This window comes from Vanessa atalanta, chromosome 10 (genome assembly GCF_905147765.1).
Source record: "Vanessa atalanta chromosome 10, ilVanAtal1.2, whole genome shotgun sequence".
NCBI classification, from domain to species: domain Eukaryota; kingdom Metazoa; phylum Arthropoda; class Insecta; order Lepidoptera; family Nymphalidae; genus Vanessa; species Vanessa atalanta.
In genome coordinates this window covers 9,917,326-9,943,946 of record NC_061880.1, presented here as the reverse complement: position 1 = coordinate 9,943,946, position 26,621 = coordinate 9,917,326, and the positions used below count along the sequence as shown (strand labels likewise).

Genomic DNA, 26,621 nt, shown 5'->3' with positions numbered 1-26,621 from the left:
AGGTTAAAGAACAATTATATTAATATTTCATAATATTATTAATTGTTATTTGGCTATCGCCTGTCATCTATTTTTTCCTAGCAGATTTCTACATAGATACTGTAGAGATACTTTTGTCTCTTCGAAAGATTCAGCGAGTTTCCATATCCTATGTTAGTCTAAAAATATAACTTAATTCATAATAATTTTCACAAATTATTAAATTCAGTCCCAAAAACAGTTCTGGATGTATATCAATTTAAGAATCATGCATAGAGTTGAAATACATTATTCTTTTTTTGAATGCGAGGCAAAAGGATAATATAAATATCGATCGCTATGTTTAATTACATAATATCATTTAATGAAAGAAAATTTATTATACTTTCTCCTATTTTTGATTATAACGAAATATACTACAAATTAAATAATTATTGATATTAATTAACTTTTTAAAATTATATTTAAATTATATTTGATTTTAGTGTATAAGTTTAATTCCAATCCATTCATATTTCCGAAAATTTTAAGGAAATTAATTTGTAATTAAAATAGCATGATGATAATCAACACGCTTCTATTAATAAATTTTTTAAAATATTTTCTGTTTAAATGTTATGTTTTAAGGTAAAGAAAGGTAAATTATATATTATCAACTATTTAAAAATATAAATATTATGATTGAAAAAAGAGAATAAAAAAAAATGTTTTTTAAAACTTATTTTATTTATTTTGTTTCAAATAAAAAAGAACTGAAATTCTTTGCAAATTGATCTTTTGACAGCTGCTAGAAGTCTGTTTTCTCTTTGAGGAAGGATTTATGTTGATTTTTTTGTTTAGTCTGTGACGAAATATGGGGTATTAACATTTATCTCATCACATTCACAATACAAAATTAATAAATTTTAGATTTATTACATATAAATGGTAATTTAATATATCCGTAAAAGTGCCTATATGTGAATGTCGAGATATATACGGTTGACCACTAGATGGATGTATTGATATGATTTGGCGTAAATAAAATATTTTTTCATTCATAAAAATACTTCTATTTTATTGTATCTGCTAATAAACATGGATAATTCCGCTATACAAACGTTGGAAGCAGCGGCGCAAGTGCTAATGGTAAGTTTAAGTTTTAAATAAAACAAACTTATATTATTAAGTAATGTTTTATTTACAATAAATTTTACACATGCTTTTATATATTTTATAATATTATTTTATAGGCGCCGCCTAATTTAGTAAGCTCTGAGCAGCGACATCAGGCGGAAAGTGTATTCCTTGAATTTAGGAGCACCAAGAATCCATATCAACTGTGTAGAGAAATTCTTGAAAAATCAAATACTGATTGTGTACTCTTTGAAGGTGCCAGTCTTATAAAGACTGCACTTATACGAGAATGGAACTTATTATCTGCGGATGATATATCTTCACTCAGAGAATACCTATTACTATACCTTCTTAGAAGAGAAGTACCGCCTTATTTAAAAGAAAAATTACTACAGGTAACATTGTATGAATATAATAATATATCATAGCTTAAAATGTTATGTATACAACTAAACTGTTAGCTAATCAAGTTACAGTTATTAATTGTAAAAATCTATACTTACCTAATGCTCAATATTTTTTGTAGACTATAGCAGTAATAGTAAAAAGAGGCAGCATAAACGATGGTGGAAGAGAAAGGAAAGCATTATTGGAGGAATTAGAAAAAATTATCCTTAGCTCCCCAATAAGTCAGCAAAAATTGGCATGCTCGCTCATTTTATCAATAATGCAAGAATATGCCATAACTGTGAAATCTGCTGATGTTGGATTGATATGGGAAGTACATTTTAAGCTAAAAAAAACCTTTGAAGGTCAAGATCTAAAAAGAATATTTAGATTTACTGTCGGAGTATTAGAACAAATAGTTCGATCGGGTCATCAACCAGAAGGAGAACAGGCATCACTGACAAAACAGCTGTTAACAATTGTGGAGACTGTATTATGCTGGAATCATGTATCACCATTACTTTCTAAGAGGTTGATAGGTGCTTTTGAAGCCATATATGAAAGTGATACTGCACCTGCATTGCGGCTTAGCCTTAATTGGAGAGATACCATTATGCAACCAGAATTAATAGCTCTGTTTTTTGAAATACATATGTATGTTCGAAACAACCCAGATTTACTTAATTCTTCACTTACATGCTTAGTTCAGTTAGCTAGTTTGAGTGGTGTTGTTGTATCAGCGAGTAATTTGAAACAACAATACCTGGAGAATTATGTAAATAGTTTTGTAAGGATTTTAGGCTTCATTCAACCATCGGAAAGAGAAATGTTGGGTATATCACAGATTTATAGGAGATTGGTTCAGTTTTTTACAGCAACTATGATAGCATCTACTCCTCCAGCTTTTCTTCAATATTTAACCACCTATACTTGCCATTGCATTAGAGGATCTGTTATTGAAGAAGGTGTAAGTAGATTTATAGATTATATAGATGTATAAATAGGATTAAAAAATATGTTACCATAATTATTTTTATAAATTTTTAGGTTAATGATGATACAGTATGGAGAGAATCTTTGAATAAATTTCTACATACCTGGAGCTCATTAGTCCACGATGCGGATGGATTTCCAAATGCAACGTTAATGAGTCCTTGTATAGAAATCTTCAATACATATTTGCAATGTCGCTTGGCACCTCCTGATGGAACGAGGTAATTACACACTATAAGTTTTATATATATATATATCCTTGTAATTTTATGATTATGTAAAAAGGTATTATATGAAATTTTATAACAATATACCATATTATATATTATATATGAAAACTTTTATTGAGTGCCTCAATTAATATATTTGTTTTTCTGCACAGAGGAACTGAAGGTAGTGATGGATGTAATGATGATATTAAAGATGATATGGAAGAAGATGAACGACAGCTGCACAGTAATATTTTGTTAACTATTGGAGCTATTGCCCGAAAAGCACCAGCTCATTGTTGCCATGTGCTACATACACTTCTCACTGATAGGAGCAAAAGGTAATCCAGAAGTTTTATTTATTTGCTTCTTTTTCGCCATCTTTAAGATATATTATTGCCGCACTATTGCTGCTCTGCACTAAGTATTGTTTGTTTAATGAAAAAAAAAATACTTTTTCGTGGAATCTGTGAAGTATTAATATATAAGTGGGTCGCCCGCGAAACTACGTGTTTATTCAAAAGATTTTTTAGGAATTTCGAAACTGTATGTAAACTACAAGTCACTCATCTACATTTGGCGCCAAAATTATGAAATCTTTTTTAAATTATATTTTTCTTATACATATAGCCATAGCACCGTTTTTTAACCGGCCAGTAATTTTTTTCCGCTCTCTAAAATGAATTCTTTGTTAAATTGTAACAATTTTTGAATTTAGTAAGTAGCAATCAAGAATCCTCTTTAATTTTCTGCACATCAACAAAAAAATCAAAGATGAAAATCGGCATACGCTATTAATATATAAGATAAACAGGACCGGACCGGAAGCTTAGGGGGCCCTGGGCTAACACTACTTAGGGCCCCATCTAAGACATTTCTGAACGTAGAATTGAATTAAATTAATTGAATGGGTTTGATTAATTGCAGGACTCGCAGGGCTGCAAACCATACGTTGTATGTTTAATTTAATAAAGTTATGGATTCTTTCGCATTATTGTCTATTGTTTACTTTGACTTGACTTAACTGGGGGGCCCTTGAATCCACGGGGCCCTGGGCTGAAGCCCAAAAAGCCATATGGTAGATCCGGCCCTGAAGATATATAAAGTAGAAGCGTATCTACATTACGAATTTAAACCTCTTGAGTTTAAAAACGCAGATGTTTTTATTGATAATTTTAATTAAATTTATGTATTAAGTTTTTTAATGTCGTTTTTTTTTTGTAAGAAATATTTCTAAAAATATTATTACTTCGAAAATGTATTATTTATTTTATTGATTTTTGAAATTTGTTCTTGTTATAGGCTTGAAAGTCAATTACAGCTTATGCACATGGGTAAAATGCAAAATATGAATGGTGGGGAACAGCTGGTTACTTTGTTTGAGGATCTGCACTGGATTTTAATGATAACCGGTAAGGCGATCCCATATACATTGCATAGTACCTTATCTATTATTAGAGCGTCCCCCCCACTAGAAAGTTCGATCTCTTTTTCTCAACTGAAGCTCAGTACTGTTACAGCAACAGATATTTCCTCTTGATTTTTATAATACTGTAATAATATAATACAGTAACGAAAAATATGTATTAGCATAATTATCGGACGGAAAAATCATATGGCTAAATACTTATTATTATATTTATATTATTTTTTTATAAATACGTAACGTAATGCTTATGTAAAAAAAATAGTTTAAAACTCTTTTGATGATGATGAAGTAATCTTAATCAATTTTAGCCACGGCTGCCATTCCCAAGACAGCTAGTCATTTACGCAGGACATATTCATTGTGTGCACATAGCGAGGTCGGACTGAAACTTCTGCTTCGGCTTCCATGCTTTGCCGTTGGTCTAAGACTAACTTTCGGCTTTGGCTTTGGCCGACGATTGAGGCGATAGCTGAATAATCTGCTGCGTTCGGTCGACAAGTAATGCGCAAACAAGTGTATGCTCTTTCTCTTATTCTCATAATCCGATGGGACGGCAAAACAGATACGATAGACCAGAGTTCAGGCTCTTGCATTCTGTGGCAACAGAGTTAAAACACTGAAAACTTCCAAACGAGCTACTATCTACATACAATTTATTGATAGCCAAAATCCAAAAACTATTTACTAGACTTGAGAATTTGTACCCAGAACCTCAGGATCAGATAGCCAATATCTCAAAGTAGCAGTTCTATAACTTTTATAGTACCTGTATCGAGGAGACGAGTATCTCAAAAAGTTTAAGATAAATGAATAAATTATTTTAAATATTCAGTAATCTGTAAAGCGAAGTTAAACATTTAGGCATACATGCATTCGTCGCCTTATTATTTTCGACCATGGTCGGACCGGACCGCAAGGGGTCGGCTGGTTCTAGCGCCATCTTTGACATTAAAAAATGCGGTCGAGCATTTTTTTGAGTACCAAGCGTAAGTGCTATGTGGTCGAGGACCGACTCTGACGAAATGCATAGACTTCAGGCCTCAGCGCCCTCACGAATTTGGCGTCCTGGGCCGTCGTTCGCACCCCATAACGCCGGCTCGAAACTATAACTATCTAGTATAATATCTAGCTAAATTCTTCGTTATTTTCAGGACATTTTCTCGCGTTGGACTGTACGGAGGGCGAAACAGTGATCATACCATCAGAGCTCGTCGAGTACAGTGTCGCGCAGAACGCTAATGTTGACGCTTCGTTGCGATACTTAGTTGGTGAAAGTACAAGTACTGAGAATGTTGATGATATTTTAAAGTGAGTATAGTTTGTTTATCTCATATGTTGGTTTTTGTATATTTTAACTGATAAAACGGGTAACATTAATTAATTATTATTACTTAATTTTTTACCCGCTTGTCACATGTAAGTTTTATTATGATAATAAAAAATTAACATAAAAATACAATTTTGCAATAGCAATTTTTATCAATACATTTTGTAGTATGTAGACACAATATATTATCTTACGATAACAGGAAACAGTTCTCTATAGACATTTTTTCATCTTTCTTTGTAGCGGATAGGTTATCAATGATCTTCTATTTCTGTTCGTATTGATATGGTAATTAAATGTGCGACATAACACGTGGAGTGAATAATTAAGTTTTTAGTCAAAGATCAACATATTTATTTCATAAGATAAGGATCATCATTATTCAAATGTATTTGTAAGATAACGGATAAAAACTGTGTTACGTACATAAATATAAGTATTAAGAATGTATTTTAAACTCCCTCCACATGGTGCTACTTATTATATTTTCAATAGTCGTCAGGTGTTAGGCATAAAAGTCTATGTCCTTGGTCCTATACTAAATTTCATCAAATTCGGTTAAGTAGTTTGGCAGCCAAAGAGCAATAGACAGACAGAGCTACTTCCAATATACGATCTTAGCGAAACTAATCTGTCCATCGAATGCGTCCATCAATTCATAATTGTATGCTGAAGTCATTACTTACTTTGGACAGATCGTTTGGATTAAATTAAAATTTTAGGATGAAGTGATTTTATTTTAATCTAATTCTAGCAATTTATTTTTTACATATGGAAACAAATATAATCGTTCCAATTTCGAATCTCTATCGTCTTTTCGTTTAAACGGTACGTTAATAGTCAGCCCGACCATTGCGTTTTTGTAACATTTTATCATTAACAACATTCTTGTAACAATACCAGACTTCACATTTAAATATTTTTTTAGGATTTAATATTTAAAATATAAATACTTTTTTGTTTATTTTTTTTTGCTACGAAAAGACGTAATACCAATGAGCTATTGTATATAGTATGATAAATATAATGAATTGTAAAAAATTGTATATGTGCATCATGTCTGTTGCGAAATGGATATTACAATTTGTTATATTTCAGGTTGGTAGGTGAAATCCTCCGCATTAGTTCGTACGAGTGCGCGGCTCTAGAGGCGGGACTGGCGTCGGTCTTCAGCCCCGAACTGTCCGCAACGCTCTCGTGGTTGCTGAAAATATGGGCCAATGCGTATCTTGTCTTGCAACCGCCTCAATGCTCTGAGGTATTTATTACAATCTACTCATCTTTATTATAAAATGTAATCAAATATTTAATATTCTGAACAGTGATATCGTGTCGATTGTCTTCGATCCTTCTGTGATTGAAATAAGCCATAGATATTGTTTAGAAAAGAGTGAGGATAGAATAAATTAAGCAATTTGATGATGTCATCCTGTCCGATTTTTCACTCGGCAGTCAATTTTAAGCAAGATCAGCCAACTATGCAGGACACGTGCACTCATAATCCGATGGGACGGCATCCGACACGACCGGAAAGAGTTCAGGCGCAGGATCAACGGTTTCAGGTGCTCTCGGAGGCACGGTAGAGTACACATTTCCAACATTCAGACCTCAGACTGGCACTGAGAATCTTTCGATGGAGAGACTCGATAAGTTTGTATCGGCCCAACCTAGCGTTCGACCCGGGACCTCGCGTACTGCGGCCTAATATCTAGTCACTAGACCAACGAGGCGGCGTATGAGTCGTTAGAGCCGTGCCGCGCGTGCCGCAGGTGCTGGAGGCGGCGTTCGGGCGCGGCTCGCGCGGCGTGTCGTGGGTGGTGTCGCTGGCGGCGCGGCGCGCGGCCGCCACGCTGCGCCACCTCGCCGCGCAGCCGCCCGCCGCCAGGCACGCCCTCGCGCTGCTCGCCACGCTGGCGCACCCGCAGCACAGGTACGCGCCCTCCGCCGCCGCCACCTCCACGCCTGAGACGTTTGCAGCGCCGGCTGACTGACCTGTCAAACCATACTAAGTAGTGCTTTGTGCAAGCTCGTCTGGGTACCCAAGATCAGATATTCTACCGCCAAACAGCAGTATTGTACTCGGTATTGCTGTGTTCCGGTTTAAAGGGTGAGTGAGCCAGTGTAACGACAGGCACAAGAGATATAACATCTTAGATCCCAAGGTTGGTGACGCACTGGTGATGTAAGGAATAGTTAATATTTCTTACAGCGCTATTGTCTATGGGCGGTGGTGACCGCTTACCATCAGGGGGCCCATATGCTCGCCCGCCTACCGATACCATAAAAAAAAACTAGAACTATTTAGCAGTAAAATGAATGATGAGTACGCGGTACTTTTCACGAAGCCTAGAAATTAGAATTATACATGATATCTTAGCGTGAATTGATTTTTTAAATTGATACGCTACTGCTTTAAACAATAAATGATATATTTACAAATTCCAGTTTTATCCTTCACTTGCTCCTATTGTAACACGTTAAGTCCTTTAATGGTTTATTTTTATTTATTCTTAGCATGAGTTTTGTGTACTGTATGTAATTAAAACGTAATTTTAATATGGTTTCATTGTTTTTCTCAGAGAAAATCCCTTAGCCAGTTGCAGCGAGTTCCTGGCTTTAGTCGTGTGGGAGATGCATGGAAGCAACTTGCCCGGTGATCTTAGAAGAGAATTGCATAGAGTCTTTGCTATTGCTGCTACATACGCTGAAGGTATACATTTTTTTTATTTAAAAACAAAAAAAAACATCTATTGTCTGACAAAATTTATTACTAATAGTGCAATTGGAACAAATACATTATTTAGGCAAATCAGATTCTCATGAAGGCGACACATCACAATTAAATTTCTCACATAAAAGTGTTATTGAATATCTGATAGCAAAATTTAACTCGAGTGGGCTAATTGCTTAAAATAAAAGAATAAAAAAAAAAAACAATTGAAAATAAAAAAACTACTTATAATTAATGAATGGCCACCACTCCACAGACAATATATGAGTTTGATTAAACAAAGAATGTTTGTCTATGTTACAGGTGATGAAAGAAACCGACTTTTGAGTAGTACAGTAACCCTACAACATAAGTTAATGAACATAATCAACATGGAATCAGATACGGAACCCGTTCGCAACATGCTCGCAGACACGCTCGACTGCTTCATAGGAGTCACTGAAGGTGTTCTCGAAGTGAGTAATAAGTTAGTGCACCTTCACACAGAACGTCTGGATTTATAAAATATAACGGATCTCTCGCTAAGGGATGTTTGCTAGATCCGACAAAAAAATATTTTATAAAACAGATCGCTGTGAGAATTAAGTAAAATTCATGTACCTATAACACTTTACCAATCGTGAAAGAAATAAACCTTAGATTTTTATGTACATTCCATGCGATTTGGTAATAGCTCTGCTATTTTTAGTTTGTAATATACTACAAATAGTTCTTGATTAATATATTTTAAGACTATTAAACTACACCTCTAATGTTTACATTAATTCAACTTCAACTTTGCTGACATATAAAATGATATGAATATAATTTGAGGTCTCAATGAAATGTCGTTAATTTAATGTCAAAGTTATGTTTTACACTTTAATCCTCTTGTGGTTGAAATATATACTAATATTATAAATGCGAAAGTAACTGTGTCTGTTCGTCTGACCACTCAATCGAAATTTGTTATGAAGCAAGGTACCTAGTAGTAGTAGGCCTAACACCTGAGTGAAGTTGCGTGCGATAACTAGTAGCATTAACTTTAAGAATGAAGGTAAATTGGACCATCTTGAGCAGAAATATTTCAACCCACAAACACAAATAAGATTTTTTAAGATTTAATAGAGAAAACACATGAGGGGAGGGGGCAGGTGTTAAGTAATCTTATCAGCTGCACCCTGTAATGTACTTTTCCAAGAAAACATGTTTACAAAATTACATTATGTTTGGTTTAGGTAAGATGTAAAAGCGTAAAAAAATAAACTCATTCTCACAATTATAATTTTAGTTACAATAAATAGTTAAAATTAGTTTAATTTCTAACGCTACCTTTTTTAGGTTGGATCGATAGATGAGCAGTTTACTTTGCTTATGGGAGCTTTAGATAAAATACCTGGTATTATTTTCCGGTATCATAACTACCCTGGTGTAGTGTTGCCCGCTTTAAATCTACTAGCCAAGAGTGCGAAAAGGATGCTGCATTCGGTTCAACTACAAAATGTTACTAAGTGAGTATATTTGTCTCATTCTTTAATTATTTATTTTTTGTGTCATTATTAGTGGTATTTATTTGTGGCCGGTGCCCTGTATAGTGCAAGAATACTATTTGGCAGACCTTTGGCGTCAACCGTCTGCTTGACTATGACTGTTGTGTTATATTGTCTTTGATATGCCATTAGAGATAATAAGATTTCCTCAGTCGGCTCTTGTAATACCTGTGGGCTAAAATTAGGGGAAACTAAATTGTACTTTTCGAAAATCTAACTCAAACATAAGCTTGGATTGATATATCTTTATCATAAATATTTTTTATTGTTAATACATATTACTATGAGTAAATATTTATACAATTAATATTTCAAGTTTAACATAATTATACCTAAAAGAGTAATTAATATTTTAATAGTAAAATCACTAGAATAATAGTAATTTATTTTATTGTAGATTTCTAGAAGTATGCAATGCTACATTCGAAGTTTATATGAGATGGAATTCTGGAAAAATATCGAGTATTCCACAAGACGCGGAAGAAGAAGCATATGAGGTTTGTATTTTATTAAGTTAGGTTAAGTAGGTCTTAACGGTATTCATTTTTTTATAATATTTAAAGTAAAAAAGCTTAGTTAATACAAGCTAAAAATAGTGTAATATTTAATTAAAATTGGAAGGATCGAACCGTCCGTTTTTCCCTCCGCGGGGAAAAGGAGCGGTTAAAAAGGAGCACGCGCGAGTACGCGACTGGCCTCTCTGACGTGTGCGTGTGCGTGTGCGTGTGTGCAGGACATCTGCGCGCTGATGGAGGTGATCAGCAGCGTGTCGCGCTGCGGCGCGGGCTGCGGCGCGGAGGCGGCGTGGGGCGCGGCGTGCGCGCGCGGCCTGCGCCTGCTGCTGCCGCTCGTCACGCCGCCGCTGCTGGCGCTGCCCACGCTGGCCGCGCGCGCCTACCGCATGCTGCGCGACCTCGACCAGGCCGACCAGGTGCCGCGGGATCTGTGTTTAATGCGGGTCGAAACGATTCGGCAGTAACAATTAATCTTAAAAAATTTATAGATTTTCTGCAAATCGTATACGGTATCGTATACGATATACGTATACGATCTTTAACATGACAAAGTAACATGATGACATTTGAATGTCGTTTCGTCTTCGCATAAGTATATGGAATCGAATATATTTTTTTCATTTTTATCATAATTTTAATCTTAATGATGACTTTTTTTTTCAGATAATAAATCTTCCCATAGAAGACTTCAACATGGTGATAACAGCGCTCCGCGTCGGTCTGACGGCCGTGTCCTGCGACGTGTCCACGCTGTGCTGCGACACCATCGTGGGTATCGCGAACACGGTGCGGAGTCTGGGCGACGACAACGCGTACGCGATATCCCTCCTGTCGCTCGCGGAACTCTTACTGATGCTCATCATTAAGATGGAGATACCGCCGGACTCGATACCCGCCGCGGGGGCCGCTATCTATGCGTTGACGTGTGTCAAACCTGCGCTACTAGAGGGACTGGCGAGGCAGCTGATCGAAGCCTATGCGGTGAACGACCCCGCTAACGTCCCACGGTTGGAGGAATCGTTCCGAGTACTCACGAATGGCGTTCTTTTTGACGGCCTGAGAACGCATAAGCTTAGATTTCAGGATAACTTTGATAAGTTCCTAGCTAGTGTACACGGTTTTCTCATTGTAAAATAAAAAATCTAACGGAATTGTTAGGTTTTCAGCAGCGATACATATATTCAAGAAAATCAAACGTGATTCGAATGATTTTCTTCTGAATTACTAGTCATGAAGCCACGGAGGTTTAATTCTCAATTGTGGGAGTCTTCGATCAATTTATGAATTGCAAATTGAATTTCTGATTGGGTACATGAATGTAAGTAAGATAAGAGTGACCGACATGTCCTTCCAGAGGGCTGTGTTATAGTATTAAATATATAAACTAAATAAATGTTTTAATTATACATTATTATCAATGGAAATCCAAAACATTATGTTTTTTTTTTCATATATTTATTTGTATGTGGCCTAAATTAAACAGGGTGCAAGTGATTTATATAGTTTCTATTGTTTTCAATTTGTTTAAAATTTTCGAGCGTATAACAACGAAATGTATAAGAGTTATATGATATCGAGGTTGTGAATGCGAAGTGGATAACATATTTCTAATTAATTACATAATAATTTAGTACACTTTATTGTACTTAACGCCAGGGAAATTGTTATTTCCTATATGTACTAGCTTTTTAACTTTTAAAATTTTTACACTAGATATGTAGTATCTATTGTATTTATTCGACTTTAATTCCGTCTTTACATTATAAAATACTTTATCATGTTTAGATAAGTATTTTAAAGCTTGTACGCTTGTCAGATATACGTAAAATTATTTCAAGATGTTTTTGAGTGTGTCAATCTTATTGATGAGTCCTATTAAAAACTCAGAGTAATGGAAAAACACACCTGCGCCACCTTAATAGGGCTTATTTTCCGTCGAAACTTTTCGTTTGCCAAAAAGTTATAAAGCTTGCCCTTTGAGCTTGATATCATTGAAATAAAATATGACAAGTGTTAATAAATACTACTTGTGAGTAAACGTCTTTGTTGCTGTTCAAAATCTAGGTGTTTAAATGTACAAGATAATAATAAAATATTTTTCAGAAATATCTTTAGACATTAATATACATATATATTCATTATAGACAAACCCTGGTCTTCTTTATACCTCATCCATATATGACTATCAAGTCAAGTTTACTCACAATTATTATTTATTTAAAATATGGTTAAACTATTAGTGTAAACTATATTTATGGATTATTAAATATCTGAGATATGTTTTTTTATTTTTGGAAGTATCAAATATGTTTTATATTTTTAGCAAATTAAAACGAACAAACAATTGAGTTTGTTCAGCATTGCCTTAAATTAGTTTAATTTTAGTTAAATGAATGCTTTATTAAAATGTTATTGTTTAAATATATGACTAAATGGACATTAAGAGAAAAAAGGGTTTTACATAAAATATCGAAAACGATAAATGTATCATTATTTTTTGTTACACTGTACTTTCTTTATAAGCATACACACAGATTATAATAAATTTAGGTTAATTCTTATACCAAGTTTATATGTTGCTCATATGAATTGTTTGAGTACAATAAATCGCACAGTTGTAGATTTATATTTCGGTATTATATTGTGTTTTGTCCTAACCCGTTACTATGTGTTTTCACTATTTATGACTGAAGTGTGTTTTTTCTCATTAGCAGTCATGCAACTTTTTACACGAGCCGTATTTTACAAATCATACGACACGGTAGGGATACCGTAAGTAATAAGTAGTTCTTAATTACTAATATGGTATAAGACATGAACTAAAATTGGATATAATATTTGGAAAAGTTTTAAAGATAACAAGACTTGAATATTATATAATTATTGACTAGATTTCTTTTAAGGATTTATGATTTCAGTATTGTATTATATGCGAATATCATACTTGAATAAGTACTTTATAATTGAGTTATGGATCATATTATTCAATTGAAAACACTTTATTTCTTACCCATAATCTTGTACATATTCTAATATCGCGAAATATAAACGACTATTAATCTTTAAAAAAGCTAAAGTTTATTTAATGTTAAACAAAATTGAATTGTCTGATATTGTAATTTTTTGATTGGAATATTACAATTAAAATGTTTTTTCCAATTCTTGGAGAATTTTATTTAGAAAATAATGAGCCATAAGCACGATTTTTCAAGATAATTAAGTATTTAGCTGTAAATCCAAGTAACGTGAAAAAGATAAATATTTATAAAATTATAACATTATATTGCCTTAAAATTTACAATGTTTAGTTTCACTAATGTACATAACTTTGACTATAATATTAATTTCTATAGATAAATATTATTTAAAATTTATTTATAGCAATGAACGTGATGTAGAATACAATTTAATTTTTACGAGAATAATCTTTAAACTTTAAAATGTACAAATATTTCGTTTTATAAATTTGTATGAATGAAATTAAAAATCTTATTCCTTTAGATATCTATAAAACTTAGTCTGAATTTTTATATTATAATATGTTTCTACTACTACTTTTTCCTAATAATAAATTTAAAATTGTATAAGACAGTGACAATCATACAAAATGAAATATTTTTGTCATTAGAGTCAAAGCATATAAAACCATCTTAATTAAAGAATTTTATTACTATGTATTTCTGTTGCATTTCATTAAAAGGTCTGTTCCCTTCCTTATGTTAAAAAAAAAAAATATAATGGAACTCCTACGTGATCTATTTAAGGGTCTCCGTTATTCTTAATGTACATAATTTTGGAAATAAGTTACGGAAGCTTTTTGTTTGTTTTTAATTTTCATATAAAAATCCGGAAATACCACGTATAAAATGATTTAAATGGTTTAAGTTATGTATGTGTTAGTTCCTAAATTAACTTTGCAATCTTGAAGATAACCATTAATAATTTCACTACCATTTTCAAACAATAACACAGGTATAAGTAATTTCTCTAGTTATTAGTGTCGGAAATTATTTAATTATAACAAAATATTTTTTTAATTTTTCGTTTCAACATGGTCATGTCATCAGCAATGGCATTTTAAAAAAAATATACCAAATTCATAAATTTTAAAATTACTTAATTAACTAAGCTTATTCATTTTTAGAGATATTTGACGCCTAGTTTAACTCGTTTATTTTTGATAATGTTAAATATCGCGTGATTGCTACAAGGTCAGTTACACGAATATAAACTTTTAAAATATTATGTGATTTTAAAAACCTTTTCTTCTTACCCTTTTCCTTCTAATTATAAAAAATAGGTATGTCTCAAACTTGAGGTAGAATAATATTTTAGAAGTTGCTTACCCTGAGCCCTGTTGTTTCAGTATTTGACACTACAACAATAACAACTTCAAGTGACAACGACAAGTTGGTGCAGTAAATTCATACATTTTGACAGTTCATTTTGTTCTTCTCTTGGATATTTATTCCTTTACACTAAACAATTTGTATACTTATGTAGACATATATATATATATATATTTTTTATTTAAAATGAGTGTTTCAAAGCAAAATTCTTTATTCAATATATCGGCTACTTCGTCTCATTTGGACAATTATGAAGATATACAAACAGTAAATGTGAGAAATTACATAAAAGATTTGTTGAAATCGCGAATATTCTTAGGTCGCTATCTCGAGAGGAGGCTTATTGATCAGCGTATTGGTTATCGTGACGTCGTCTTAGTCAGCCCTGCAGAAGTTGAGCTCAAGAGAGATTTACAAGAAGCACAACATAAGCTTCAAACTATATATCCAAGTATTCATTGGATTGGGATATCGGACTCTGAAGCTGTAGGCCACAAGTCTGGCGTTTGCCTCTGGACCGAGATAGATAACCAACCATTCGGTCCATTTTGGTTTCAAATAAAAACTATAAAATTTCGAGATACTGAAATTATTGTTATTTTAAAATGTGTGAGACATATAACAGATTCTTTCTTAGAGATAGAGCCAATACTGACAGGATCTATAGAAAAAACGATAAATAAAAGTGATGGGAAACAAACTACTATTGAATCCACAATCAGTGAGACATATGGAGATATTGCTAAAAATTTTCAAAGTGCATTATCAATAAAAAATGCCAAAGAATTCTTAACCTTCCTGTTTGCTTTTGTAATTGCAATATTCACGGGAAGTACTGCTTTCATTAACTTTGTAGGCAACTTTATTTTAGCTTTGGTCAGAGAAATGTCTATTTTAATTAAAAATTCAACCCCAATGTTTTTGGGATTTCTAGATTTCTTGAGCAAGATAGTTGGTGGTTTTTATATATTAATAGCAATGTTTTTTAAGCCTAATTCCCAGAACCCTTTGAATAAGAGAAGTGTTGCATATTATGAAAGAACTCCACAAAATTATGATCCGAGACATTTCGACTGATATATTTATAAGTATTGTTTTATTGTATTGTGATATTTTGTTTTGGATCTCAGTAAATATTACTATAATACAGACATATAATTCTGTCAGGAAACAAACTATTTTAATATATTTTAGTATGTGTTCATGCTTGACTTGACAAGACATGAATAATTCTCCTCGTAACTTTTTCATTCCTTTTTTGGGTGAAGGTATCTTACATGTTTATTTAATTATAAACAAAAAGATTTGTTTTTAATTTATAAATTAAAGGTTTTATAAACATCAGTTCTACAATAAGTTTAATTTTTAACAAATATGTGGTTTAGTAAAAAAAAAGGGATTAGATGTAGTTACTACAAATAATTGTCTTGATTGCTGAGAATATGTTGTTTTAATAAATTCAAAGGCTAACCTTGAATAATGATATATAATTAAATATCATTAAAATTGTTATTAATTTTTTATTGGGAATATTTATTTTTGCATTTATGATATTGTTATACATAATGGTTTTTATATAGCTGAGTTTATATCAATAATAAAGATGTGTGTACTCTTGTAAATAAAATATATAAATCTTATTACAGATTACTGTTTATTTTTCAATTGGCACTACAATCATTGACTTAGTTAAATCTGAAAATACATTCAAAACATGATTAACACATAATAAATATAAAAAAAAATAGTTTATCAAAATTACCATTAAATTTTCTTGATCTGTAATTTAATAAAGATGGCTCCCATCCTGAGAAAAAAATTCACAGTTAAAAAATATAGAACAAGTATGGTTTAGGTTATTGCAGGAACAATTTCAAAATTATGAAACCAATACTTCAGTTTTTCCTCTAGCTTATAAAATGAATGTATAAAAATGATAATGATTTTACAAATGTTTGTTGATTGAAGCAACTTGATTTCAGAAATAAAGATTATTTCATTTTGTCCATGGTAAATTTAAGCAAATCAAAGTCAATTTACCTAGGCGATGTAGAGCTTTACTAAGCTACCCATTCTATGGTGTATATTTAGAATTTATAATAGACTTATTCTAGGTATTTACTTATTCTATTTCTATCTGTTAGGTTAGGGTTTCAACAAGTTACTTAAATAAATAATTTAAAACAAAATTTATGAAAGTAATTTTTGTTTTAACGAATTTTAGTTCATAGTGGTAGAGCTTTGTGCAAGACCGTCTGGGTAGGTACCAAGCACTCATCAGATATTCTGTCGCCAAGCAGCAGTACTTGGTATTTTTCTGTTCCGGCTTGAAGGGTGAGTGAGCCAGTGTAACTACAGGCACAAGGGACATGACATTTTAGTTCCCAAGTTCGGTGGCGCATTGACGATGTGAGGGATGGTTTATATTTCTAACAGCGCCAATTTCTATGGGCGGTGATGACCACTTAACATCAGGTGCCCCATATGCTGGTCCAAGTATCTATAACATAACAAAAAACCTTTGGTTATTAAATTTCGTGAATGGCTAGAACACGTGAATTAACAGAAGATTGCGGGAACCGAAAAACCCGGCCTAGCAACTCTAAATTTTAATGCTTTATTTGTGTTTATTTATTTCGTATTTGAAAATTATCAAATGATTCTGAAGGAAAATATCGGCATCCTGCATGATGTTGGGTGAAAAACTACCACATGTGTATTCACTCCAATAACATTGTCGTAGAAAATGCTCCAAAATATTCTCTTAAAACCTTTGCCCAGTAGTGGGACATTTATAGGCTGTTAGGTAATTTATAACGTTACTGTCCTGGATTGGGGTTCAAGTTTAATCCGTAACTAATTTTTTCGAAACTAAATATGAGCAGCTAAGCTATGAAAACGTTACAGATATACAAAGTTAATTTAACGTTACAATACTAGTAACCATAATCCATTTCAATCTGTAAAAAGTATGTAGTGTACTAATGTTCTTTAAAATATTTAGCGGACTTTTTCCGCATTTAGAATAATTTTGCCGGTGAGTTGTTTTCCCACCACCATAGTCCATGGTTGTTGCAAAGCTAGTCTCATGTTCTTAATATAAAAAGCCTTGGCTCTTACAACATCACACCTTGATAGGTAACTGCATTTCTGCTTCGTCGGAAAACGCACAAACAAACAACACACGATTAAATATGTCAATCCATGTGTGTATTGAAATTTTTAGATTTTTAGTGAATAATATACCCCATAATTTATGCAAATTACAACTATTGAATGTAAGTACCACTTCTTGTTGAAAGTTGACGTTTATTCGGTAAGACTCCGAGACCTAATTTAGGTTTATAAGTTTTCTTTAAGTTTGATTTCTTACAAGGCATTTGGCATACTTCATTCTTCATTTTTACAGGCTAAAAAATAAACCATTTTTATTTTTAAACGTTAATAGTCTACAATGAAATTCTGAAAGAAATTGGCTACCTCAGTCGCTGTATCAGCAATAGCCCAACATTTCGAAGTTTCTGGTTTTTGTGGTTTTACAATATTCCTTGACACTATATTATCCAGAGTATTAGTTATTATTATATTTAGTTCACTGTTATCATATTCCATTAGCATTTGTTTAAAAATAACCAATAGAGTCGGCAATTGAAGTGTCAATTCTTCTTTACCAAGTTCAAAACTACTGTACTTGTTCAGTATATCGAGATGCATGAAAACTTCGTCGAGAGTCATGCGTTGACGATATCGCATTAAGTCTTTTATTGTTCTCGCTCCGACACCTAAAATAATTGCGATGACGTAGTAGACATACGCAAACAAAAGGCTCACAGCATACACATAAATCATCTTATACCTACATTTTCGAATAGCAAACACTTAAATTAGAATACATGTATTGAATTTAAAAATCTTATGCGGTGTACACGGGTAAAATTTTTGTTCGTTTAATTTTATTATACATTCCTTTTTGACAAATTTCATTACTAATTCTTTGTGTATTCAAAGTATTTTGTGCTCTTGAAATAAATTTCTTCTTAATATTACCTTCATAGATCGATTTGCTGTAGTATGTTACAGCCAAACCTTTAGCGAAACTTGGTTTTAGTAAACTTAGTGTAGCGTTCAAAGAATCGATAATATCTATCTCTATAAATGAAGATTTCTTTCTTAAAACTTTTTTTATATCGCTCGTGATTTTGGATGTATAATTTAAATATCTTCTCCCTTCTTCTACTTCTGCGAGCTTATATAAGAAGCCAGCCGCTAAATTCTAAAAGTATAATCTTATATTAAAATAAAGTTATTGAGGTATCTCATTTTAAATAAACATGGTTAAACTATGTTGCTTATAACAAAACTAAACTGTTTATTTGATTAATATGAACGGAATTCACCTGCGTTACGCAATTCCCATAATAATGATATTTACAAGGCCATGAAATACAAGCTATAACAATAGAGTGATCTTCGAAAATATTACAAATATCTGCGTGTGCACAACCTAAGGTGAGCTCTACTTTTTCAGAGTGCTGAGAATCTGTTAAACCCTAAAAAGAACAGGGATTTAATTCAATTTTTATTTCGTAAAAAACATTCAAATGCAGTATGTTGCAATTCAAAAAAACAGTAACAATATTATAAATATGGAATAAAGTATGCGTATGCCAGATCTTAGCTACATAAGCGTGGTTTTATGAAATGTTTGTAATTAAACTCAAGAAAATTAGCCAATAAGAAACACTCGAAAGAAGAACGTCGTAAAGTACGAACGTCGGAATGAGTTGGATTGAAGTCAAATATACCGTCATCGAGAGTACGAGATGGAAAATTATTCCATCGACTCATTGCTCCGAATAACTGTTTTTTATCTCGACCGAAATTATATAGATAAACCAGCTGTTGCCCGCGGCTTTGCTAGCGTGAAATTTGAATTACATACATTAATTTAAGACCTCTTTGTATACCGCATTGGTATTTCACCTCTTAGAATATCCAGAATGCCTTAAATACGTATCTACTCATTTTTAACCTGTATCCCAAATTTAAAGCTTCATGCTTCAAACTTAAAAAAATACGGACTTGCATACAAAATTTCAACCCTAATTTCACCCCTACACATACAACTCCGAAATTCCTTTCTAAGTTGGTGTCTACTCAATAAAACGATCCTACTACCTTTTTTACTGCGTTTACGCTTGGCGATGACGAAACAGTCATGTTATTTAATAAATATTTATAATATATAAATATGATTTTTATATATATATATTCTGTATAATAGACAAGTTATTGTTTAATATAGGTAAGGTATATATTTTACTTACTTCGTTTAAAAACATTAAAGCATTTTTAGTATTAATCCCACCCATATAAAGGAATTTCTTTAAAATTCGCAGGTTTTTAATAATTTCACCAAAATTATTCGTATTATACTGAGAATCCTCATTAAAGTGTATAACGAAGTCATTGTAATCGGGTTGGTTTAAACAGTGGCATTTTCTTGTAAGTCTTTTATATATTGAACAGTCATTATCCTCATCCTAAAAAAGATTATTTATTTTAGTAATTAGTTAATAGTTTAGACTTTTGGCAAACAAGCATTCAGAATTGTAATTTTTTTTTATACTGTTATTCGTATACAAGTTTGAAAGACTAATCAGACATCCTCAAGCCGGGTCCGCTACGCCACTTTTGGACAAAACATTGTTCAATGAACATTTCCTGGCTGCTGCGACTTATTCAGAGAACAAATCCTCACATTTAAAAGATAAAGTCCGACGAACAAGACATGGCAGTGTGTGTTGTGGTAGCTTTAGTTCCCGGAAAAAAAAAAAATCTTGGCCGACCTTACCTACAGCCACGCACTTATAACGTCTATCCAGAACTGCAAATTGAAGTCAGTTTGCAATAAATAATTATTTTCGTTGTAGAGAGTGATTTTGAGGAGCTTTTCTATTAATTCACCATGTTCCGGGTTCCATCACAGAACAGTAATTAATATAAAAAACAGCTGTAAATCTGTTTATTTGATAAGAACAACTATGCGAGTTTCATGCCATTTCTTCTCGCTGGTAGTTAGCAGCTTTCCGAAACGGTGGTAGTATTTAAATATCGACGATTCAAAAACGCTTCATTGTGAAGTTTACTTGAATAAATTGACTTTGATTTGATTTCCCCACCTGCATGCGACGGCGAGGGATATCTTCCACAAACTCCGGCAAACATGTTAGAGAGGTTTTGTTCGACAAAACCTATTATCGTACTATATATTATATGTATTTATGTTTATTCATAAAGTGGAGCAGTGTACCCAGCTTAATATGTTAGTCGGTTATATTAATACAACTGTTTAATTTTATCACGCAATGCAAAAAGTTATATTTTGTAATAATTAATAACCATCGATTAAGCTACAAAACAAACAAAAAACATATTAAAATAAAATAATGTAATTATTTTTACCTTAATATAAATAGCATCTAACTTTTGAGCATGGTTTTTCAATTTGTCAAATGCTGCAGGTACTGATTCTCCTGTATTTAAACTGTCATCCTACGTAACATTAGTTTTTCAACATATTAGCAATAATTAGCATTGAATAATTTGATTTTAAAACTAAATTTAGGTACAAATACTAAGTTGAAGTTGTTAAAAATAATAAAAATAAAATTTCATACGTTACATTGTATCGAAAATCGGATTTTAAAATATTGTTAAATCTTATATCTTGAATTAGAACGTTATTATTTGAATGAACTTTCGTTTGAATTTCTTCTAGTAAACTCAACAATTGTTTTGTACTGTCCTTTAATCTTAAAATAGATTTCTAAAATATAAACACACAGTAAAATAAGGTAAAAATAATATAAATATCTACTATCACGTTATGATTTGTTGTAATTATATTATACCAGTTTAACTTGGCAATACGGTTCACGAGAGTCATTGAATTGTTCGTATTCATTTCTTTTTTGTGATACATTTTCTTCGCCTTTGGTTAAGGTACATGTGGAATTCGAAGAACCTATTTGATAATCTTGCAAAAAAGGTATACTGTACATTTTTTCTATTTTATCGTGTACGTTTTGATTGTTGTCCATCATAGTTTTATATCAGATGTCTGTTTTATAGAACATTTATTATTCTGAATAATTTCACGGTTAATACTGAAATGTCTTGGTACATGATTTATATTTTAAATGCATTTGTACAAAATTGGCAAAATATTAGATGAAACATTGCTCTGTTTTTACATTTAATTTGTTTTCGGTAAAATAATATTATGATTCTTTTTCAACATTATGACTTTTTATTTAAGACATTTAAGTTGCCACTAAAAAACATGATTTGTCAACTCAAGGCCGAAGATATAAAACCATAAATACAATATTAAAAATCTAAAAATGTAAATATTTTTCAAACCTTACGTAGTCGGGTCAATATTTGAGAGCCTGAAAATTTATGTTTTTCAAAATTACTCGAGAACACCTGGATGTATTTCAAAATAAAAAATTGCTCTTAATAGTTAACTGAACAACAAATAAGGTTATTTAGTCACGATTGACCTAAAATAGTAACAAAAAATATAATATGAAAAAAACAATTAAAATTGCTAGTTTTCTTCGTGGTACTTTGGCAAATTTGGTCTTATTTTTGAATCGTATGAAAAATTGCGACTATATCAAGCTAAAGTAAAATTACTAAGATAATTATAATTAAGAAATCTTTACATTTTTAAGATAATTTCCTATACACTCATAGAAAATAAATTAAAAAACTGAATTTAAAAAATGTTCATACATTTTTCGTCATTGGTCAGAACAGTGTTTGTTTTTAATATTAAGTTGAGTTAGTGACGGGAGCGGGGGAAACTTTTGGCAAATCAAATTGACTACCCCACACCTCATTCAACCGACGCACTCCAGAGAAGATACACGCTCTTGTGTTCTTCAGGTGAGCCTTTGAAAGTCATTCTACAATTTTTTTCATTTCAATAGTCATTTAGATTTTCCTTGACATATTCGTAATAAACTGTTCTTAATTTATCAATTTTAAGAAAAAGTATGAAAGATTAGTGTTAACATAAGGCCATATAAGTTTTTTTGAAATACCACTTGCACAAAACATGTTTAGACATGAATTTTTCGATTTTGTCATTTTTCTCAACGTCATTGTCCTGAAAACGAACTATGAGGATAATGATACACGTTGAGAAAAATGACGACGTGTGTAATGGATAATGATTAATGTTGAGAACAATGACAGAAAGTAGTTAATTGATAGCGAAATAAAGTAATAAGTTAATAACATTTGTTTTATGGTGGGGTTCCTGGAATCGAATAATTAATATTATATTGGAGCTCAAGTATTATATATTAATAATTTTAACCAAACGTCATTACAAGTCACGGGAAGTTGTTTTGTATTTAAAGAATTAACAGATGAAATGGTCTATGGAATCCATCCCAAAATAAAAAAAGTTTTTTTTTAGGTATAATTTCACCACATGAAATTTATAAAGTGCATGACTGTCGCGCATGTGTAGGCAAGATAGGAAATTTTAAAAAAAAAGCTTTCTTCCAGTTTGATCCTAAGTTCTACACTTAGAATCAGACAGGAAGACTATAAATGTAGACTTTTAAGACATGTTCGTCATTCGTATAGCAATATGAAGAAGTTTTTATTGTAGATCAAAATAAATCTGTTGCTTGTTATTTCAGGTTATAAGTAAATTTTAAATTACGTGAAGAGAGAGACTTGAGATTGTTTTTTTTTTTAATTTGCAAAGAAGTTTAGTAAAATAGTATTAAGTGTTAACTCCTAATTTAAAAAAAGTTACGAATTTGAAGATGCCACCTAAATCCAAAAAAGCTAAAGAAGAAAGACTAGCTAAACAAAGATTATGCCAAAGGCGACGGTACGCAGAAATAAAAAATGACCCTCAATTGTTAGCCTTAGATAAAGAAAAAAGGAGACAGAAATACTTAAAAAAGAAAGTGGAAAAAAACACAGAAAAAAGCCCTCGTTCCATTAAAGAGCAACGCAAGAAGTGGAAGGAAAATTCTAAGAGGTATTTATAATTTGTAACTTATCCTATTCATATATTAATTTAAATATATTTCTGTTTTATTTGATAAAAAACAGAGAAAGAGAGTATTTTTTTAAATTGTCACTATTATATTTAGACCTATAAATCGTTATATTTTTGGTTGCAGGTATAGGCAAAGAAAAAAGGAAGGTAGAAAATCAATATTCGAAGCAGTTCAAATAAAAGCAGTTGACAATATTCAAGATGCCAGTAATTTTTCAGAAACAAATTTCGTTAATCAAGAAGATCCTTTACAAGTAAATAGTGCAGTAGTTCAAGCAGCAGTAAAAAAAACAAAATATGAAGAATTTAAGAAAAGAAAAATGCTTTTAAGGCTCGTTGTAACTTATAAGAAAAAAGATAAGATACAAGCTAAAAAGATACAAAGACTGCAGAAGTTACTCAAAGAAGCCCGACAGATGAATAAAATTGAGTACTTTGGTTCAGAGACAGATGCAAGTATAAGTGGTATAATTTCAAATAACAGCAACGAAATAGAAATTAGTAGCTACAAAAGCAATAAACGCTCTGTAATTGAGACTATCAAAAACTTTTACTTGCAAGATGCGAATAGCGTTCTCTGTGCAGGTAAGAAACAATATGTAACAAAAAATAAGGTCCAGATGCAAAAACGGTGCCTATGTTTACCATTAAAAGACTTGCACCAGAATTTTTTAATTGAGACGAAGATTAGAGTAAATTATTCGTTTTTCTGTAAACTGCGGCCTTTTTGGGTTACCTTTCCTAAAAAATCTAATAGAGAGACTTGCGAATGTCAAATTCATGAAAACATGAAATTGTTGATTGAAGCTTTGCATAAAGCATCAATAATACGTGAAAAAACATATGATCAGGTCCTCTCTAAACTTTGCTGTGATTTGAGAAATATAGCCTGTTTGAAAAGATATTGTGATGCTTGCAAATCGAATTGTCTTGAATATTACTTGGATGCCAACAACTCTGTATGTACCTTTTATGAATGGAAAAGAGAAACTAAAGAAGTTATTCTTACAAATGGAAGAAAGAAAAAACAAACAATAACAAAAAACAACAAAATTACCTTAAGTACTTCAGATGTTATCATAAAATTTGAAAATGATTTAGAGAAATTTTGTGATCATACCGTCAAAATTGTAAGTCAGTACAACGCAATTAAGAATTTGAAAGAAAACCTAAATATACATGAAGCTTGTATACACATAGATTTTTCGGAAAATTATTCCTTGAAGTACGGATCGGAAGTACAGTCATTCCATTTTGGGGCCAGCAGGCAACAGTTGTCTTTACACACAGCTGTTATATACACTCATAGCTTTAGTACAGGACAAATTACTCCGAAATCGATGTGCACAATAAGTGATTGTTTACGTCATGATGCTGCAGCCGTGTGGGCCCATTTGATACCTTTGATAGAAGAGTCAATCAATCTGAACCCCTTTATTGATACCATCCATTTTTTGTCAGACTCGCCATCTTCACAATATAGAAACAAGTACATTTTTTTTTTGATTACTCAACTGTGTAAAGACTTCTCACAACTTAAAAGAATAACATGGAATTATTCAGAAGCAGGACACGGAAAAGGTGCTCCTGATGGGGTTGGAGCAACTCTTAAAAGAACTGCGGATCGAATGGTTGCTTTTGGAAAAGATGTAGGTACTTATGAGCAATTTCACACATTGATTACAAAATATACAGATAATGACAATTTAAACGTTATTGTTAAAAAAGTAGACAAAGAAGAAATCTTATTTAGAGACAGTTTATTTCCAAAACAATTAAAACCATTCAGGGGCACATTTTCCGTGTATCAAGTTCTTTGGGAGAAATCTGCATCTAGAACGACTGTTCGCAAAATGAGTTGTTTTGATTGTGACGTTTCCGAAATTTGTGTTCATGGAAAACATCTTGGCTTTATAGATGACATAATTGATTTACAAAAAGAAAATGCTCCTTCTACTTCCTTTGAACCTGCTGTCACGACTCTTGATCTTTTAAAACATAAGAGACCAAATGAAACCCGCACAGCGACACCTTCTGAAGTTTTAACCATTCACGAAAACAATCTCATTTTACCATCAAACTATGAACCAAATTTCGGTTAAAATTTAATTCTTATCTAAATTCATGAGCAGAAATATCTGTTCATCAACAGAAATAAGTTTTCTCATTTAATGATCGTTAAAATCTGAATCTGATTCAAAACGAGGCTCGTAACTTAAAAAAAAAGTATTGTTACGTTTTAATAGAATTATTGTTCACAATATTAAAAATATATAATATATTAAGTATAATTTTACAAAATATCTGTGATTTATAAGCTTTTTGACTTAATTATTGTGATTAATCATTATTATTATATATTCGAACCAAAACATAAATTTAATTTAGAAGATATAAAAAACTTAGCTTATACAGGAAATAATAGTAATCTACAGTCTAAAAGTACATTGTGTATGTTTTCAATAGAATCAGTTGTGTATCACTAAATTAGTGCAAAAGATCTGAATAAATAAGCAGTCAAAAGTTTATAAACTTTTATAAGTTGATTTATGCTAATTTATAATTAGTTTGGTTTTTTATTTATAAAGAACGAAATATAAAACCTACAATTTATAAAAAATGTCATTGCCCTCAATACATCGTCATTTTTATATTCTATAAAATCATTATTCTGCCATTACGTCATTATGCTCAATGATAATTTTTAGAAAGATTGTAATATCTTATTAAATTTTGGTTTATTTGGAGATAATCTAATACAAATAATATAACCCGGACATGCCTAATATTACTGCCAAAAAATCAGATCTATGCACGCAGATTTTCGAGAATCCACAAATTTTGATCAAAAATAATAAATTTTGTAGATTCACCCAGTCGCATCCATAGTGAATTTGTCCTCTTCGTGTCCATATCAATTGATATACGAAAATAAATCAAATGACTATAAATAATAATATATA

General features: G+C 31.8%; 3 protein-coding genes across 3 annotated transcripts; 2 read left to right on the top strand and 1 right to left on the bottom strand.

Moving 5' to 3' along the window:
• The first annotated feature begins 832 nt into the window (after nucleotides 1-832).
• Nucleotides 833-13,261, top strand: LOC125066698 (exportin-4-like). The gene is made up of 15 exons (XM_047674922.1): nucleotides 833-1,107; nucleotides 1,212-1,490; nucleotides 1,622-2,449; nucleotides 2,530-2,696; nucleotides 2,858-3,025; nucleotides 3,987-4,096; nucleotides 5,265-5,421; nucleotides 6,539-6,698; nucleotides 7,210-7,370; nucleotides 8,020-8,150; nucleotides 8,475-8,626; nucleotides 9,492-9,661; nucleotides 10,098-10,197; nucleotides 10,434-10,631; nucleotides 10,879-13,261. The coding sequence occupies exons 1-15, from the start codon at nucleotides 1,057-1,059 to the stop codon at nucleotides 11,350-11,352; spliced, it is 3,306 nt and encodes a 1,101-aa protein (XP_047530878.1). The 5' UTR covers nucleotides 833-1,056; the 3' UTR covers nucleotides 11,353-13,261.
• Nucleotides 13,262-14,640: 1,379 nt separating this feature from the next.
• LOC125066701 lies at nucleotides 14,641-16,095 on the top strand. The gene has a single exon (XM_047674924.1). It carries the CDS (start codon nucleotides 14,751-14,753, stop codon nucleotides 15,639-15,641), a length of 891 nt encoding a protein of 296 aa, XP_047530880.1. The 5' UTR covers nucleotides 14,641-14,750; the 3' UTR covers nucleotides 15,642-16,095.
• Nucleotides 16,096-17,660: 1,565 nt separating this feature from the next.
• Nucleotides 17,661-21,858, bottom strand: LOC125066699. Its single transcript, XM_047674923.1, has 9 exons — nucleotides 21,479-21,858; nucleotides 21,250-21,393; nucleotides 21,030-21,119; nucleotides 19,892-20,107; nucleotides 18,962-19,114; nucleotides 18,612-18,837; nucleotides 18,045-18,346; nucleotides 17,851-17,974; nucleotides 17,661-17,714 (listed from the first exon to the last, which is right to left on the bottom strand). The coding sequence occupies exons 1-9, from the start codon at nucleotides 21,668-21,670 to the stop codon at nucleotides 17,689-17,691; spliced, it is 1,473 nt and encodes a 490-aa protein (XP_047530879.1). The 5' UTR covers nucleotides 21,671-21,858; the 3' UTR covers nucleotides 17,661-17,688.
• Nucleotides 21,859-26,621: the final 4,763 nt, after the last annotated feature.

What these genes read in the sequence shown, in the direction of transcription:
- LOC125066698 (XM_047674922.1), top strand. Translation starts at nt 1,057, where the DNA reads ATGGATAATTCCGCTATACAAACGTTGGAAGCAGCGGCGCAAGTGCTA. An exon ending in TGCTGCTACATACGCTGAAG is followed by an intron (nt 8,151 to 8,474) that starts GTATACATTTTT and finishes TCTATGTTACAG; the next exon opens with GTGATGAAAGAAACCGACTT. An exon ending in CAACTACAAAATGTTACTAA is followed by an intron (nt 9,662 to 10,097) that starts GTGAGTATATTT and finishes ATTTTATTGTAG; the next exon opens with ATTTCTAGAAGTATGCAATG.
- LOC125066701 (XM_047674924.1), top strand. Translation starts at nt 14,751, where the DNA reads ATGAGTGTTTCAAAGCAAAATTCTTTATTCAATATATCGGCTACTTCG.
- LOC125066699 (XM_047674923.1), bottom strand. Translation starts at nt 21,670, where the DNA reads ATGATGGACAACAATCAAAACGTACACGATAAAATAGAAAAAATGTAC. An exon ending in TAGATGCTATTTATATTAAG is followed by an intron (nt 20,108 to 21,029) that starts GTAAAAATAATT and finishes AATCTTTTTTAG; the next exon opens with GATGAGGATAATGACTGTTC. An exon ending in ATGGGAATTGCGTAACGCAG is followed by an intron (nt 18,838 to 18,961) that starts GTGAATTCCGTT and finishes TTATACTTTTAG; the next exon opens with AATTTAGCGGCTGGCTTCTT.